The following is a 17,819-nucleotide window of genomic DNA, read 5'->3' on the forward strand; positions in this document are numbered from 1 at the left end:
CTCTTGGGTTGGAAGGACTTGGGTTGGGCCAGCACGCCCTCTGGGCCGGCAGGCCAAGAGGGCAAGGGTCCATCAGGTCGTGAAAGCACGTATCAGCTAACTCTACCTTTATGAATATCTCTAAAAGACAGAGCCGGCAGATCTTGAAATATTGACGAACCAATAGCACTAGTTAAACCCTGAAATAATCTAAGAATTTGAATCTGGATGAGTTAGTTCCACCACAAGCAACCAAACCACCTGAGGTAGCCTCAGTTCATCATGATTGCATACGGTAGTGTAAAAGAATCTTTTTTATTCTAAACAAAACATTTAATATAGTGTAAAAGTACAAATTGTGCTACATTCCATCAAACTCGCGTGGGCGGAGGCACCGTGGGCACGTGCCGGAGCTCCGGCGAGTTGCTGCGGCTGATCGACGCGCAGGAAACCAGACGCGCCCCTGAAAATGAAAGGATCGATCTTTCGGCTCTTCCCCTCATAATTTCGAAGCTGCGCCTGATTTTTCTGGGCCTTCAGGACTCGAACTATCCGTCTCCGTTGGGCATTGGGCCTGGGCGCCTGGGCGCCTCGTCCTCTGATCCTCTCCACTGGCGGATCAGATCGGTCTTGCTTTCATAAAACTCAAATCTGACAATTTCCGATCCTCAAATAAAAAATCCCCAGATGTCCCTATTCTGTTTGTTGCCATAGCTGAAATTTACCGTCGCAGTTTCTCAAATGGTGATCGTGCAACTATTAGAAACATAATTCAAACTTACATTCATCATGTGAGAAGGCATGCTGTGTTTTCTTCGTTGATTGATCGTGAAAGTTTGGCTATAAAGATGGTAGAAACGGATAAACATTTGGTTTTTTCATTGGTCTACATACTTATTGATTTTGCTGTCTCTAGATTCTCTTGTGACCTTGTTGATGGGTTGCTCAGACATTGGATTTTGGACTTTTGTTATCAACTCGTTGCAAGTTGATAGTGGCTACTACTGTGTGATATGATTGAGATTGTTGTGGATTTTTCTTTGTCAACATTAGCACTTAATTAATTTTTTAATATGTATCTAAAATTCCGTTGCTTGTGGTCGGTATACTATGCTTGTGTATTAGAGTTTGCCGTGTACCTAGGCTTCGATGAAGCGCAGGAACTGTCGCAACAACATGCCATCTGATCTATTTTTTTTCGACTCTGCATCGTTTGATGCACACAGCCAAGCCATCCGATCCACTATGTTTCATCGTTTGGTATTGAATATTACGTTTCCTATGGGTTGATAAGTTGATCAGAAGTTGATTAAAAGTGTAGATAATCTGTGCAAGGCTAAAATGAGGACGGACATCTCTAGGAACTGTAGTATCATTCTGTAGACATCATCTTCTTTTAGTTTACCTCCCTGGCTCCCTCAACTTCCATGCCAATCCGTAGTACGTACTACTAGCATACGACGGAATAGAAATAAAAAACTTTGGTTGAAGTAACAATCAGAATGAAACTCCGCTGGCGCCCTATCGAAACCTATGTATGTCCCAAACGAACTGACCACGCACGCACGCACAAATTAAGCAACCAACAAAAACGAACACTTGTCCTGACTCGCCCTACTCCTGCAGCTTGTCGAGCGCGCTGAGAAGGAAAGGCTTGAACCTGGTGACATTGACCATGACGTCCTGCTTCATGACGATGTCGGCGAGCGCCGGCCATCCCTGCGCGTGGATGGCCATGGGGTCCTTGAACACGTAATGGTCTCTGGGGAACCTGTCCTTGAGCGTCGTCTCCTCCTCCGACACGTAGTACTCCACGTACCGGAGCTGCATGTCCCTTGCCGGCTGCCCGTAGAAGTTGGTCGCCATCCAGTCCATCTTGCCCCACGGCACGATCTGCACCATCACGGCCCCCGTCGGCAGGAAGATCTGGTTCGTCAGCCCGGCGCCGTGCACCGCCAGGAGCACGTCGGCCGCGTTCACCGTCTCCGCGAAGCCCCTTACGTCGGCACCGGCTTCCGCCACGGTCACCGCGAACCCGAGCTCCTCGCACATTGCCACCACGGCCGCCAGGTTCAGCAGCTTCCTTGTGCCTTTCCTCTCGATCATCAGCATTTTCGGCCTGGCGCTCGTCTTCTCCCCTAGTACCGCGGGGGCGTCCCGGGGCAGCCCGAAGGCGCCGCGGAGGAACCGGTTGTAGTCCACCATGGTGTAGTTCCGCGGGTTCCGCGTCGGGTGCGGGGACAGGATCAGGTCCCGGTCCCTGTACAGCCCCAGGTTCCCTTGCCGGAAGCAGCGCACCTCCTCGTCCTTGTCGAAGTTGATCACCTCGTAGTTTGACAGCTTCTTGAGGAGCGGCGTGAACTTCTTCACCCACCATGGCTTGAAGTTTGTGATGAGGAGCTGCACCTCGCCCCTCAAGTGCGCCGTGGTGAGGAACAGCGGGATCATCACGTCCGTGTTGTCGTGGAAGAAGTTGTCCGTGTACCCGGCCACGGAGAAGACCACCGCCGGCACGTCGTGCTGCCGGGTGCACGCCGGCGCGGCTTCTGCGGACGGCACGGACTTGATTGTGACTTCCACGACGCCCGGGAGCAGGAAGGTGTCCTTCCGGGCGTACGGCCGGATCTTCTTCTCCCCGTTGGCGTCCAAGGCGGCGGCACCGGCTGCGGATGGGGTTACGAAGAACATGGTCTTCTCCCTTGGGCTGATCCGGATGTCACCCGTCAGCTCGCACACGGATGGACGCGCGTAAGGGAAGCCCTCGTCCACGCCGTTCTCGTCGCAGATGATCTTGGTCTCTGCTGCATCGCCGCCACCAGCTGACCAAAATACGGATCATATATAGCTTCAGAACTACTAGTACCGACTGTTTCATAAATGAGCTCTAATTAGCTCTGTAAGTGAAATTAAGTTCGCGTTCATAAGGGGAAAGAATCTGTTACTGTTACCATCCTCCTTAACGTATTTCGATTATCTCTATTTCCCTTTCCTTTTTGAGACATGGATATACCAGAAAAAGAAATTTGAAAACTCACATGGCTTCGTTACTGCGGTCTCCTCCTCCTTTTCTTCGACCTTTCTTTCCTCCTCTGGAAAGCTGGGCTCTTTCGGATCTTCAACGACATCTTTCTCATCCTCCAATTCGATCTTCTGCTGGACCGTCCCGGACTCCGTACTGGGGACTGCCGTAGATGCAGGTGGGGCGTTCTTCATCACCAACGACGTGCTCTCTGATTTCGATCAGTTTAAAATGTTTCCATCAGTAACGACTAACGTCGCAAAAACTAACAGAAATCCAGGAGAAGAAGCTTGAAGCTGCCCCTCACCGAAGACCGGCGAGTATATGGCGAAGAGCCGGGCAAAGGAGATGTAGGTGAGCAGAGCGAGGCAGCAGCCGGCGACCAGCCCGATCCCCAGCTTCTTGGGCTCGATCCTGCCCAGCTCCCTCGACAGCCGCGCCGCCGGCCTCCGCTCGCCGGCCAAGCCCGGCGGCTTGGACGGCCGCGTGTACGCCGTGGACGCCATGAGAACACGCTAACACGACCAATTCCCCCCAGCAAGCACAAGAGAACAAAAAGCAGGCGCGATGTAGAAGAGCTCTTTCCTTTTGGTAATGTTTAAAGAGAATTCGGACAGCCAAGGCGATGATGTAAACATGTGGGCGATGATTGGCCTCTTGCAAAAACATTGTTGTTCGTTGGGGGCTAGCTACTAGTTCGGCACGTTGAGACTAGAGGCTGCGTCCTTCCTTCCTCTCTGATTCCTTCCTTGCTTTGACTTGTCCACATTATGATCTGGACCTCTTACCTAATCCCATCGTGGGCAGTAGGAGGCCGGGGCGTTCCTGATTATTGAGCTGTCCTATTCAGGCTGGAATCGTGGAACAAGCTGGGAAGGTATCAAATTGCTTGCTTCCTTTGACATTCACCACTTTAATATACTGCCGGCTGCCTAGAGACCGGGTCGCCTCACCCTCAAGAATCCTTGGCTCCATACCGGGTGATGTTTGGCAATAGGAATTATAGTCATTACGACTTTATTTTATGGTATTGACCAGTTGCTGGCCTGCTCTGGTTAGCTAGCTACTGCAGTTTAATAACTTGATAAGCAGCAAACGAGCAACACAGTTACAGCGAGCAAATACATGCATGGGGCAATGGAAATTCCATTTCTATGTATTTCTCTAATAAATCTAACAGCAGCATAGACTTGGTTCCCAGATAAGTAATTCGTGGTCATATTGTGCCCATATTTTGATGTGGCTTATCTGGTTGAAGGAAATGCATTGACTCGCTATCTAGCAACCTCCGGTAACATGTAACGGTAGCTATACCCAGCAAGATGAGAATGGAAATGGCTACAAAAACTGCATCTAGATTTAGTTACAGTAATTATGGCTTTACAATGCCATGAAGCGTCCATCCACCGAGTCCAGCTTGTGAGAAAGCCTGCATATCAGATCAAATCCAAAAATATTTAGTAAAGTTTCTGCTAAATTCGCTGCTCGATGATTTTTTTTCATGAAGAGGTGTACTCCAAACCCACATCCTGAACCCGTTGAACCGCGAAACAGGTAGCGTCGCATAACATATTTAAAATACAGTAACAAGTTGGTGATGTCCCGTCTGTTTAGAATATAGGGGAGTTTGAATTTTTCACACAAAAAAAATCCACAGAACACAAGCATAAATATATTTGAAGGAAAAAAAATCAGCATCTACAACAGTTTGTCGCACTGCTGGAAGCTTTCCTTATTTTGTAGAGTCTTCCTATTTAGGTTTCCTTCAAATCGAACAAAGTATATTGGTTATAGTTAGCTTTTTAAATTGCCTTAAGTGTCCACTTTTCACATCACGCACAATCAGAACTCCTACACAATGAAAAAAGCTCACTATTGAATAGCGATTGCAAATCATTTGTATTTCTTCATTAGCTAATAAGCAGTAACTGTATATGGAATCGGAGTTAAGTAACTATTTGTGGAATCTATCCAGACTTGGATAGATTCCTTTAGATAACTTCTTGTGTCTGATAATTTTTGGTCATCAGCTCTGTAAATATTTCTTTCATTTAATAAAATTTGCAGTAGATCATTGATCTACTGTTTTCCCAAAAAAAAAAAGATTCAGCTCTCGTAATAGCATCGTTGGCAGCCACACTGATGTCAAGCACATTATAATTATATATAGCTGGGAGAAAATTACTCAAAACCACCACATTTGAGACACATCTCTAGGAAAACCACATTTTTTAAAAAAAAATTCAAATTACCACCAGTTTTGCGGTCCGTTGTACTCCCGCGCACTGATTTCGCTGTTGATCGCGTTTTGACGGTAAAACTGACAGCGGGGCCCACCTGTCGGTGCCACCGTGGTGCCAACTTGGACATCTCTTCCCCATTTCTTCGTCCCATCGAGCCGCATCCTGCCCTCCTCCGGCGAGCGCGCATGCTGCTCCCCAGCCCCGAGTTCACCTCCCCAGACCACCTTTGAGGCACGCGGATCCGCGCCCCGCCATGGGAAGATGCAGCGTGGCCGGTGGAGAAGATGGCGGCGACCGTCGTCGTCAGGCATGGAGAGAGGAAGAAGGAGGCGCCGGGGCTTCGGGACGTTGCTCGGGCTGCCGCGCGTGCGCGCCGGCACAGCAAGGCGACAGCAGCCACCACCTCGTCGTTCGACACTCCAGCACCACCGACGACGAGCTGTACTTCGGCGCCGCCGTGGCCGCCTCGCCGTCGCGCCGCCGCTCCAGCGGGCTCTAAGCTAATCTAACTCCGTCATCAGCTCCGCCTTGACGTCTACTTCCTCCTAGCGCAAGGAATCGGACCCGATACGACTACGGCGAGCGCATGATCGATTCCTTCGTCTATGGCCGCCGCCGCTTCTCCGGTGAAATTCCGGCGGCTCGTACTCGGGAAGCTCGTCATCTTCCTCCTACAAAATCTACGTGAGCCCCTCTCTCTCTCTCTCTCTGGCTTCTTTCCCCGACCGTTTAGGTGCCTCGTAGCTCCCTGTCCGCGTAGACGTGCTCCGGCGGCGGCCGGCGAGCTGCTGCTCGTTGAAGACGACCTCGCACGAGGGCCATGGGGCGCGCGCGGTCCAGGCATGGAACTGGGTCGTGCTCCGCGAGCGCAACGAGGCCGTGCTCTGTGTGTTGTTGTGTCCGATGCCAGCGAGCTGCAGGTGGACTACCTCAGGATGTTTGGAATTGGAACTAAGTAGCATGTGCGCATCTTCCTTCATTGGCCATGGGCGTGTTTCATCTGGTCGTGGATGCGTTGGAGCAGACTGCGGGATTCCAATCAGGGGAGCTCGCCGGTGCGGGCCGCGGGGAAGTCCATTCTTGCCCACGTCTATGAGATGGGCGGCTGCTCTGCTATTGTTGCCGATGCGGCGGCGGTGTGGCCAGCACGCGGCAGCGGCAAGCGCCCGAGCCAGCTATCGTGGTTGGACTTTGACCATGTCCAGTGTGGCGCCACGTTGGCCTCAAAAGGTGGTCCCTATTGTCAGATTTTGCATCAATCTGCGCTCAACCAAGAGATTAGTGGCCGGGGTGGTTGTTGTCCCGAAAACTGGTGGTAATTTGTAAAAAAATTAAAAAAAAGGTAGTTTTCTTGGAAGGTTGTCTCAAATGTGGTGGTTTTAAGTAATTTTCTCTATAGCTGGTAAAGCAATACTAACCTCAACCCAGGAATTCCCTGCAGCTTCTAGCAATGCAGCATTACATGTCTGGAGCAACACTGAATCTCCAGAAAACATAGAGGCTGCTTCTTCCCATCCTTTATTATGTCCCATGCACCTGTTTTTTTTTTTTTACAAAAGCGTCAAAATAGGCCTAGCAATGAGATATTCAAGCACAAGGACTTGCAGGAAAATGATTAAGAATGTTTAAGTAAGTATATACTGCAGAATAAAGCATAATCGATAACAAATATATCACTCACATCACGGTTAGTATCTCATCAGATGAATATTCACAAATTGCCTTCTGCAAGTGCTCGGCAGTTTGACCATCCATTGCTGCAATCGAATAGAAACTTGGGATAAAATGCACTATTGCTTCAGACAGTCCTTCAACATGCTCTTGCAGGATCTGAAGAGTTTCCTTTGTACGAGTTGAATCGCTGTGTTGACAAGCGGTTTAGAAAATATGCATGACATGTCAAATTTAGATACATGTGAAGAAATCAAAAGGTAGGTGATATTAGTCATCTTCGTAAACCTATAGCTTTTAATTAGATATGTCCAGCTAAAAGTCTCTCTCCGCCTCTCCATTAGTAAAGTAGTATGTGAGGATAACAACGAGATGACAGCTAAAGTAACAGAAAAATAGTCATTGTATTTTCATGCCGGTAAAACAGGATGTCATTGAAGAAGAAATCGATGGAAAAGTTCTAATTAGGCACAGGTTAGCTAAGGGAATCAGAGAAAAACTGAGAAACACCATTTACAATTATGACATGAATATGGTGAATATGGATCTAATATAAGGCCCTATATTGAACACCTTCAAGCTTTCATGCATTACAAATCTTACAGCCATTGTAAAACTCTAATCTATGTACACACTACACAGATTCATTCTTTTACGCAAGCTGAGGATGTACCTGCATAGGATAAGCTCAGGTATCCAGCCCATCTGTTGAAGTTTATCAGAAACACTGATTGCATCAGCTCTCCCAGCTTTGCTCAGCGGTCTGTCATGATCTGACATTAAAGGCTATATCAAATGCTGTTTTCCAGAAAGAAATGCAATAGGCCAGCACTCATCAAGAATAAATACACCTAGGTTTCTTGTAGCACTACAGCTAAACCAGATACCGTGATGTGATGCCAAAAGTAAGCTGAAGAATTATATTAAAGCACCGATTAAAATTGGAGTAAAATGCACAAAACTGCCACAATTGGGGCTTGGGTTGCTCATAACCACCACTTCATTAATGTTTTACTGAAACCACCACAATTTGGACAGGTCGTTGCACATAACCCAAATGGTCAGTTCAAAGGCTCTTAACAACGAACCTGACAATACAGGGCTCACCATCACTGAGCACTTACCTATCCCAAGCTGCTCTATACATGAGCAGCTGACGTGACAAGGCCGTCATAAAGGGGATCGGCAGTGCTGGCACCCGCAGTGCTGCTGCTGCTGCCATCGGATCCGGAGCCTTACCTGACGCAGGCAGGTGATGTTTGCATACAGAGCACTTGGAGAAGAAGAAGAGGAAACAGAGAGGCACACGCTCTTGCTGGCGATAGAGAGGTCATGACTCATGGCCGCAGGTGAAGACAAAAACACAACCACGACATTGAGGGGATCGAATCCAATGGTGGCCTCAGTTGAGATGGGAGGAGCACCAAAGGATGACTGCTGACGATGGCACACGGCGGCGCTGGTGTCTCCCCTTTGCATCGGCCTAGCCACGTCAGCTGTTGACATGTTGAGCGACATGAGCCATATAAGCGTGGCGTTGACAACTGGACCCAGTCTGTCAGATTTGTGGTTAAGAGCACTGAATTGACCATTTGGGTTATGTGCAACAGCTAATGGCAATGCTAGGTGTCAAGCCCTGTGATATCAGTTGATACAAGAGTCTTACAACAAATCGAAAAAATTAAGGAGACATTTGGAATATACCAACACGTGTGATGTCAGTGACAACTGCCTGCCTGAATCGTGATGGTTTTCGGTAAAAAACAAGTTAACAAAGTGGTCCTCATGAGCATCCTAGTCATGGTTTTGTGCAATTTACTTTTGAAATCGGCTCTATAGCAAATCAAAACAGACCAAAATGCGGAGTAATGCTTCGTATATTTTATATGACAAATAAACTACCCATTTAATATACCACACCATTTTCACTTGTAAACAATGTGAGGGCAATACAGAGACATCACAACATCCTGCAACAGCTGCACAAGAAAATTGCAAGCTGACACTACGTCATCAATCGTTTGAATACCGTTAACATACTCCACCAGAAGCTGCATCATTCGTTGAAACAATGAACATGAATCGTTCAAATATCGAAAGGTAGAACCTACATGCCATAATTCCACTCCATAACATCGCTAAGAATACATTAACAATAATCATTGCTTTGTATTAAAGGATCGATACCTGTCGTGAAGCGCCCACCAACCGCGCTGTCCCCGTGCCGGAGGAGGATGAGGCGGCGTCGAGGCGTCACGGAGGCCGAGTCGGAGGACACCGGCTCCGCGGCGGCTGCCGGGGCCTCGACGACGGTGGACACGGAGGCGGAGCGGGAGACGGCGGCCGCGGAGGGAGGCAGCTGGCGGCTGCAGGCTGCGGCGGGAGGAGCGGGGGAAGCGTAGAGGAGGAGGTAACGAGCAGTGGCGGGGGGCGAGGAGCAGCGGGACAGCAGCCGGGGAGGAGCTCTCATCATCCGCTGCTTGCTTTTGCTGCTGCTGGGTTTGGGTACATGGGAGGGAAGGAGAGAGCGAGAGGCAGAAGAGACTAGAGAACGGATTGGATAGAAGCATCCAAAGGATGATGGAGAGGTTGGTGACGGGTTGTTTTTGTTTATATATGCAAATGAGCTTAACCACTCTATAAGCCGCTCATTCTGTCTTCCGTGAGTTTATCGATTTTGTATCCTTTTAACTGAGCAATCATGCACTTTATGATGAGTTTATATTGGATTTTGATTTATTTTTTTAGTTTTGATCACTTTGCATTTAGAATTTTTTCAAGAAGATGCTTGATCTTTACAGTATTAACTTGTGTACTACAAAGTACTCGTTCCGTCCCAAAATAAGTGACATGGATTAAGGTATAATTGGTATTAAGGTTATCTACGAGGGATTTCGACCACTGTCCACTTAGTCCAAACAAGTTGGAGGTGTTTCTATGTGTAAACAAATTTCGTAAAACTAGTTAGCGCCATGCATTAATACTGCACTGTGCACTATATATATTTTTTAATGGTGTAACATTATTGTATTGTTCAATTGTTCTCGTCTTATTAATCTGAGCCAAATCAACAAGCCATACAATCTAAATAATGACGAACTGTGGTCAAGGACCGAATCTTTGTATGGGACCTCTTCTTTTCGACATTCAGAACGGCCTTCCCTAGCAAAATCTTAGAAAGGCTTCTGTAGAGAGCTCGTGGAGAACGGTTTATCAGAAAATCCCATGCTAAAAACCGAAAAGAAGGGGGCTTATAAATAGTTAGTTACATTATTAGATGCCTTTCCTACAAACTGAAACACAACACTAGACCCCACAACGAGCTTATCAACCTCTTCAAACGAACAGCGAATGAGTCAAAAATTTCCTCATACGAAGTATACCAGGCCCTCAATGAGCCCACAAAATTCCTTGTCACCCCTCTAGCAGCTGCACAACCAGCTAGCGCCTAAACCGCTCCATTCGTTTTGACTTTCACGGTTTCACCCATCCTCCCTGTACCCCATCCGGAGTCCACAACAATTTCAGACGAGGACCAACCAAATGTGTACTCCCGATAAATGGACACATTTTGCCAAATGTGTAATCCCGATAAATGGACATATTTTGCCAGGTCGTATATCCCATTTCAAATGGCCAAATGTCTTCATACCCTTGGTTATACCAACAACACAAGTGTAAAATACATCACCAGTACATAACTCAGAGCAAATGAACACTTTAGTCCACAAACTTAGAAAATGCACACAAGTTCATAAACTAGAGTCAGTGATACATATTAGTCCAACAACGGTTTAGAAAGTCTGAAAATGGACACGTGGCATGATCCTGGACCGCAGCTTGTAACAAGATTTGTGCCACGTGTCCACTTTTAGCCCTGATGAACTGTTTTTGGACTAAATTGTATCACTAACACGAGTTCATGAACATACACGTGCGTTTTCTGAGTTCATGGACTAAAGAGTTCATTTCTTTCAAGTTTATGGACCAACGGTGTATTTTACTCACAACACAACATCAATTACCATGCTAGAGGTATTCATACCTTTTCAAAAACTGTGAATTTTTGCAAGTTTTGACACCGTTCCGGCCGCCACCACGAGCCTGACAAACCCCGTCGCCGCCATAATATGGATGTCCATTACCCTTAGGTTATCAAAGGCACGATACGACAGATATCGGATTGTACTCGGTCCATATGCTACCAAATCACCGGGTACTTCGACCAGGGGGCATGCAAGAGACAGTTGCCAAAGGAAACACATCAGAAAATGGTGAAAATTAAACTCTCCTTCATAAATTTATCTACGCGGCAGTCGGAAAGAGGATCGTCTCTGGGAACCTGCTCTTAGAATGCGAACTAAATTGCATACAGTTCAAGGAAGAACCGGCTTAGGTTCAAGCAAAAAGGAAGAAGATAGAAAAAGATAAAGAAACGAACTATCACATCACATGCTACACACACAGTTACTATGCAGCCTCAATATTTCCCTAGAGTTCAGTTACAGCATAAGATTGTAAGAGGGCCACAACATATGTACATCTTCGAGGTCTGAGCAGTATATCCTCAGGTGTATGATGCTCCTGTTCCACAACATCAAAATGAACCAACAAGAAATGGATCACCTTTAACTGCTGCTATATCTTTAAACACTTCAGCCAACCGCAAGATTACCAAAACTTGAGCCATAAGCAAATGACCATTTGTTTCCATAAATCCATGTTTTATCAAAGGCTCAACAAATAAATCAATACTGACAGGTAAATATGACAAGGTGACTGCAGGGACCTCAGCTTCCCAGCTTGAAAGCATCCACGAAAAGGCCCAGACACACACCAGCTTTCCAGTAGTTCACCATTGCAATCAACGACTGAAATCGTCCAGGAGGTCTACTGACCGGTTTTCTGTACATAAGCATGCCAATTCCTTCGATAGCAGCCACTACAACACCAGCAACAAGAACATCCCAGTCACCAGTCTGCCCTAGGATTGTTGCTAAAGCATTGGCAGTGTAGAAGCCAAGGAGCACGAGGAATATCTTAGTGGGAGAGTTGCTTCTGGCAGAGTTCAGCTTTTCAAGTAGTTGCCTTGCAGCAGCTTGGACTAGTCTGCCAAGCCTTGTCCTGCCAAGAAAACCACTATCCTCATCAAAATCTTGGCCATCAGTGTTAGGTGATCCTCCTGTCTCCAAGGCAAACACAGGCCTCCATCTAGAGTTTTTCATCTGGTAACTACACAGAATAGATATATCAATTGGTGGTACAAAAGATTCCATAGATAAAAATTGGTTCTTCCATTGTTTCAATTTTCATGATATATAGGTTAACCACATAGTGCAAAATAAAATAACCATATATAAAATAACTAAAGAACCAGGCTGTTTACCACTGTAGTACATATTCCAAAATGCATACTAGCCCGACTCCTAAGTTTGTGATGTGCAATCTAGCAACATAAACTAATTGGTTTGCCGATGAATAACGAACGAATAGGCGAATAGGCTTGCTGATGCATTTTCCAAAGCCATTACGATCCTCTTTGGTTTTTTGTTGAGGTGTATTATATTCCTTCTCCCGGACTAAATAATCCACCTTATTCACATTCTCTGTAATATTGTCTGTTTGTACGGATGGATCCGTACTGCCCATGAAATTAGTCCTGTCAGATCCATCTTATTTGTACGATCTCCTCTACTTCATTCCGCCGCTGCTCTCATCTTATTTGTAGGTTCAGTTTTTTTTTTCCTGTTAGATCCATGAAATTAGTCCATTTTTTGTTTTCCTTAGATTGATGCACTTGTGTAATGGAAACTTTGATTGTGGATCTGTAAAGTTGCAGATGAACTGCAGAATTTATCATGCACTTGTGTGATGGAGAGCTTCCATCGAGGTTTGGTTTTCCTTGATTCTTGGCTGAAATGTGTAGCATCCTCCTGTCGATGGATTCTTGGATCAGGAGTATTCAGTGCTCAAGTGTGGATTCAGATGAAATAAAAAAAGGTTCAGTTCCTATGGCATTTGGCATTTCTTTGTTGAAAGGCACTTTACTTCACCTCCTCAGGTTGTCCGAATTTCTATTCAGTATTCAGATTGTTATTCACTTTGTCAGGTTTGTTATTGGCATAACTGTGCAACAGATTTGGGGCAGGGGAGTAGGACTGCATGATCAATCATGGCTCTAAATGTCTTCTCAACTAAAGAAGCTTGAAAGGAATATAAGCTTTTCCTCCTTGTTGTACCAGATAATTTGATTTCTCATCCCACTGCATATTACCGGGGATGGAATGGAAAACAAATAATCCCTTTTCTGGAAAATAATATCTGTGTTGTTGTGTGAAAACTATGGAGGGCGTGCAATAAAATTGTCTCTGGGGCATTAGCTCGTAGAATAATTCTACTGAGAAATGCTAGTTGGCTTAAGACATAGAAATGAAAAGAAGCATTAGCAATATCCATCCAATATGTGGTCCAGGGGGCTGAATAATATTGAGTGCATTATTGTTGGTTGATAACTTTGTTCACGATTTTGACACTTGCCTTTCATCTCTTTCATGATGTATGCTCTTGTGTATTTGCATCTTAGAGATTATTCTTTTTCATTCCTGTACCTGTATTTGTGGTTTGTCAAAATTGCTGTCCCATGCCAAATATTTGTTCTTTTCAAACTCATAATCTCAATCTGTACTTTTATGTTTACTGATCATGCTTCTCGAATTTGTAATCTTCACCTCTGAAGCAAGAAGTGCTACTATTTTTTTCCAAGAAGGATTGTTATCTCCATTCCAAAATACACGGCATATATTTTTTCAACATATATGATTAACAATCTAAATTGATAAATTCAACAAACCACCTGGGATCTTCCTGGACGATAAAACAGAAATTATCAGTAAGTAACCACGTGTTTAATTCATACTGATCATCATTTCTACTAATAACTGAAACTATCAGCTGCTTATATTAGGCTGTTGACGTCCCCAACTACAGGCAGGCCCTCCTCGGTGTCCGCGGCATTGCACTCCTGCTTGCCAGTTTCCACTGCCGATGGTGTGGTTCATCTTGTCTCAGTCTCACCCATTTGATCACCCCCGTACTTCGAGCAAATTGACACATGGATGGCCTTAAATATTGTGTATTAGTGATAAAGAAATTTTTTGACATACAGATGGCCTACAATATATTTATAATTATATCAGTCAGTTCATTTTCTCTGAAACACATGTAGACTTAAGGTTAGTTTCATCTAAATAAACTCGAGTAGTAGATCCAACTATGCAGACAGTGTGGATTAAAATTCTATCATCCTTATATTAGCTAGGTTCTGTCACAGCCAGTTCGTCTTCAATATGAATGCATTTGGCTAATTAATGCGAACCATATAAAGGCTGCAAACTGTCATCAGAGAGCTCTTAGCCAGAACCAAGAATAGATAATTTTTCCCATCGATGTCTATACAAGTACTGGTGCTTCACAGATGCTTAATCCATATATCTAGCACCTCTAATTAGTATGCTAGGTAATGCAACCATCCAAGAACTTACTGAAAGGATCAGCTTGCATGTGTGTTTGGTCATGTAGTTATACTGTGTATGTGTTCAGATATAAGACCTTTTGTACCTACATGCTCTAAAACATACTCCCTCCGATCCTAAATTCTTGACTCAAATTTGCCCAAATATGGATGTATCTATTTTTAAAAAGTGTCTAGATAGGAGTATCAATTACATAAAAATCTGACAAATTTTCTTACGGAAGCTACATACTGTATGCCTGGCAGGTAGCAAAATTTGTATCGCAAGTTTATACACATTCCATAATGGTATAGTGTATCACCGACACAACACAGCCCAGAAAGCCAGCCTTACGAAGAGCTAACCTGATTTCTCGCCCGCTGTTCTCCGCAGCCCGCAAGAAGCAGGTCCGGGGGAGGAGGTCCCACCGCGTCGGCAAGGAAACGGGGCGACCACCTCCAGCGCAAAGGCCGCACGCTGGTGGCTGTGGCGCACAGAGAGGGGAACCACGCCGCAGAAGCATGGTCTGGCGACTGGACGAGCGACCTATGCGCTCAGGCCGGGGCAGACGCGGCGGAAGCAGGAGGGAGAGCAGAAGGAGGGGCGCGACGGCGAGGGTAGGGAGGCGGTGCTTGCAGGACCCAAGGTTTCGGCGAGTCGACGGCGAGCAAGGGTGGAAGTGAAGGAAGTCGACGGAAGCGTCGGAGATGCGGGGGTGCGGCGTGGATGAGAGGAGGGACTGGGGCTGTCCGGCCTGGCCAGTGGAACCCACTTGACCCCTGTTTTCAGAAGAAGAAAACACAATCATTTTTTTTTAGAGGTGAAAAAACACAATCATTTGTTGAGCAGACTAGTAAAGAAACGCATTTTCACAGCCAAATACTAGCCCTCAGCCAAAGCATGATACTGTTCCAGACAGGTGGGCCCAACACCCTTCCAGGGCAACGCGGTCAACTGCCCCAGCCAACCGTACCTTCGTCCTTCTTCTATCTTAGTCGCACCTTTGAGTTTCTCGATTCCCAAAAAATTTCTTGTGTGTAACCATAAAAAAGAGGAAGTTATGGATTCTGTCGGTAAGTAGTGGATTAGTCAGAATAATCGATTTAGCGGAAAATATAACAGTAAACTTAAAAAATAAATTGATGTGTTCTTAGCGTATCATGCGTTCTAACCAAAGGGCTTCAATCCTATGAAGCAAAGGTCTCTTACTATATGTGTTGTGTCGATACTCTTGGCTCGCACCCTCTTCAAGATAACAGAAAAAGAAAGGCTCAATTTTGGCACTTCTGACCGAAGATGTGACCATACTAACTAAGTAATGCTCTTGTCTTGATAGGAGTCCACCAATTTATTCATGCTTAGAATAATAGTGTATTATTTGGATTGATAGTTATCCTTTTAAATCCTAATACCATTTGTATTTTTTATATCTTTTATGATCTGTCCTAGTTGTAGCATAATTTCAACTTTTCAAGCAAATGTGTAGTGGAACAAGGCTACAATCAAATACCTTTGATGCCAGTGAATATCCAACGAAAAACATTTTTCTGTTAAAAAGTAATGTGTTGGTGATAAACGAGAAAAGATTATGGCCATAGCACCATATAATACGAATGGACATTGAGTATTCATGCAACAATCAACGGAGCGATTAAAAATATGAACTAAAGAAGAATCCCTTATCTGCTTTATGCAAAAGGTTTTGTTGGAAACTGTGCTATGGAGATCAAAGGGAGAGAAATCAGAAGAAGGTAGGCTGCTTCGGTGAAGTTGCTCTGTCAAGTCACCCCGAGCCTTTACCCCTTCCATCTACCCTCAAAATGCCATCCAACGGCTCAGGCTGAAAACAAGGCAAAACACCCAACACTTAGACGTTTTCGGCATAGAGCATTATCCTCAAATCAAGGCAACATCCCCAAATCGTGAAATCACTTCCGGCCGCTTGCCCATCGATCCATGGCGCCGCTGCAGCCGGATTCCAATCCTCCTCCTCATCCCGACCGGAACCACCTACTCCTCTTCCTGGTACGACCTCCTCGTCCCGGCCTCTACCGGCAGCGCGGCCTCCCCTCCTCCAGTCGGCCTCCTCCCGCCTCGGCCTCCTTCGACTTCGGACGCGGCGAGATGCACCGTGGCAACGAGGCGCATGGCTGCTGGGGTCCACCAATTGTCAACGACCATGCTAGAACCGACGGAGTAGAGGGCCGCCGGGGTGGGATCTTCCACGTCGCTGAGCAGAGGTAAGCGGCTCGTTTGGATGGATATGCTCGCGCACCAGCCCGCCACGCCATGCCAGGGAGCAGAGGAGGAAGCTGCGGCTTCACAAGGCGGAGGGAAAGACTGGCCCAATGCTGTGCGGCGTTGGTGGTGGAGAAGAGGCTGTGTCGTCGGGCGTAGAGGAGAAAAAGGACTGAAACAGAGTCAATTTGATGGGTGTTTTTGTGTTGTTTTCAGCCCGAGTCGTTGGATGGCAGTTGAAGGGCAGATGGAAGGGGTAAAGGCTCGTGGTGACTTGCCAGAGCAACTTCACCCAAGCAAGATCCGAGAAATCACGACAATCCTATATTGTAGCTTGTTTGTTTTCTTTGGCGGGTGATTCGTTTGTCTGTTGCCTCATGCGTGAGATTTGTTGGTTTCTGTGTTGTCTTATGTGTGAGATTTGTTAGCTCTCTAGCATCCACATAAAGGAAATAATTATGTTTGTGGGTCAGGGAGGGCAATGAATCACACCAATTGTAAAGAGATAGATAACTAGGTAAGTGTCCCAGTACGTGCGATGCTACGACATCCCACCAATATTTATATTTAAAATATGGAGAGCTATAAATTGATAATTATTTTATAAAACCCTAACATCTTTCATATGCAATTCTCATACCTTTTTTGGCTCAGCCCATGTTTTAGCATATTTTCAACTTTTCAAGTGTGCCATGGAACAAAGCTACACTAAAAAACCCTCTTGTGCATGCAAATATCCAACGGAAATGTAATCTTCTCTGTTGAAGAGTAATTTGTTGGTGTTAGACAAGAGAAGATTATAGCCATGTCACCATAGAATAAGAATGGACGTCGAGTGCTCATGCAGCAATTGATCAAGCGTCTAAAATATGAACCAAACAAAAATCCCTTTAGGCGATTTATTCCAAGTTGTGGTTGAAAACAGCTACAAAAATCAAGGGAGAGAAATAATGAGAACCCTATATTTTAGTTGGTTTGTTACCTTAGACATGTGATTAGTTGACTTATTTGTTGCCATTTGTGTGAAATTTGTTGGATTATGCCTTATGCATGAGATTTGTTGGCTCGAGTGGTCCACATATAGAAAATAATTTTGTTTGGAACAGAGAGTTAACATTCGCTCCCTAACTTTCCGGCACGATGGGGTAAAGTTGTCAT

At 45.6% G+C, this 17,819-nt stretch overlaps 2 protein-coding genes across 3 annotated transcripts; both read right to left on the reverse strand.

Moving 5' to 3' along the window:
• Nucleotides 1–1,333: 1,333 nt before the first annotated feature.
• On the reverse strand, nt 1,334–9,500 carry LOC100833936 (uncharacterized protein At3g52155, chloroplastic). Of its 2 annotated transcripts, XM_014903069.1 has the most exons (7): nt 9,100–9,129; nt 7,586–7,685; nt 6,923–6,998; nt 6,660–6,777; nt 3,306–4,427; nt 3,015–3,209; nt 1,334–2,798 (listed from the first exon to the last, which is right to left on the reverse strand). In XM_014903069.1, exons 5-7 carry the CDS (start codon nt 3,502–3,504, stop codon nt 1,594–1,596), a joined length of 1,599 nt encoding a protein of 532 aa, XP_014758555.1. In that variant the 5' UTR covers nt 3,505–4,427; nt 6,660–6,777; nt 6,923–6,998; nt 7,586–7,685; nt 9,100–9,129; the 3' UTR covers nt 1,334–1,593. The 2 variants fall into 2 exon arrangements, with proteins under 2 accessions (XP_014758555.1, XP_024319325.1); XM_024463557.1 differs by lacking the exons at nt 1,334–2,798; nt 3,015–3,209 and having other exon boundaries at nt 4,071–4,427; nt 6,923–7,102; nt 9,100–9,500.
• Nucleotides 9,501–11,231: 1,731 nt separating this feature from the next.
• Nucleotides 11,232–15,201, reverse strand: LOC100834250 (ycf20-like protein). Its single transcript, XM_003577895.4, has 2 exons — nt 14,789–15,201; nt 11,232–12,144 (listed from the first exon to the last, which is right to left on the reverse strand). The coding sequence occupies exons 1-2, from the start codon at nt 14,944–14,946 to the stop codon at nt 11,703–11,705; spliced, it is 600 nt and encodes a 199-aa protein (XP_003577943.2). The 5' UTR covers nt 14,947–15,201; the 3' UTR covers nt 11,232–11,702.
• Between the last annotated feature and the right edge of the window lie 2,618 nt (nt 15,202–17,819).

The sequence above is a fragment of the Brachypodium distachyon genome, chromosome 4, assembly GCF_000005505.3.
Source record: "Brachypodium distachyon strain Bd21 chromosome 4, Brachypodium_distachyon_v3.0, whole genome shotgun sequence".
Lineage (NCBI taxonomy): Eukaryota > Viridiplantae > Streptophyta > Magnoliopsida > Poales > Poaceae > Brachypodium > Brachypodium distachyon.

Bases quoted from the DNA above. Each gene is read 5' to 3' on its own strand.
- LOC100834250 (XM_003577895.4), bottom strand. From the start codon at position 14,946: ATGCTTCTGCGGCGTGGTTCCCCTCTCTGTGCGCCACAGCCACCAGCG. The intron at 12,145-14,788 runs GTTAGCTCTTCG...TATTCTGTGTAG, and splicing joins AACAGCGGGCGAGAAATCAG to TTACCAGATGAAAAACTCTA.
- LOC100833936 (XM_014903069.1), bottom strand. From the start codon at position 3,504: ATGGCGTCCACGGCGTACACGCGGCCGTCCAAGCCGCCGGGCTTGGCC. The intron at 3,210-3,305 runs GTGAGGGGCAGC...GATCGAAATCAG, and splicing joins CATATACTCGCCGGTCTTCG to AGAGCACGTCGTTGGTGATG. The intron at 2,799-3,014 runs GTGAGTTTTCAA...TATTTTGGTCAG, and splicing joins GACCGCAGTAACGAAGCCAT to CTGGTGGCGGCGATGCAGCA.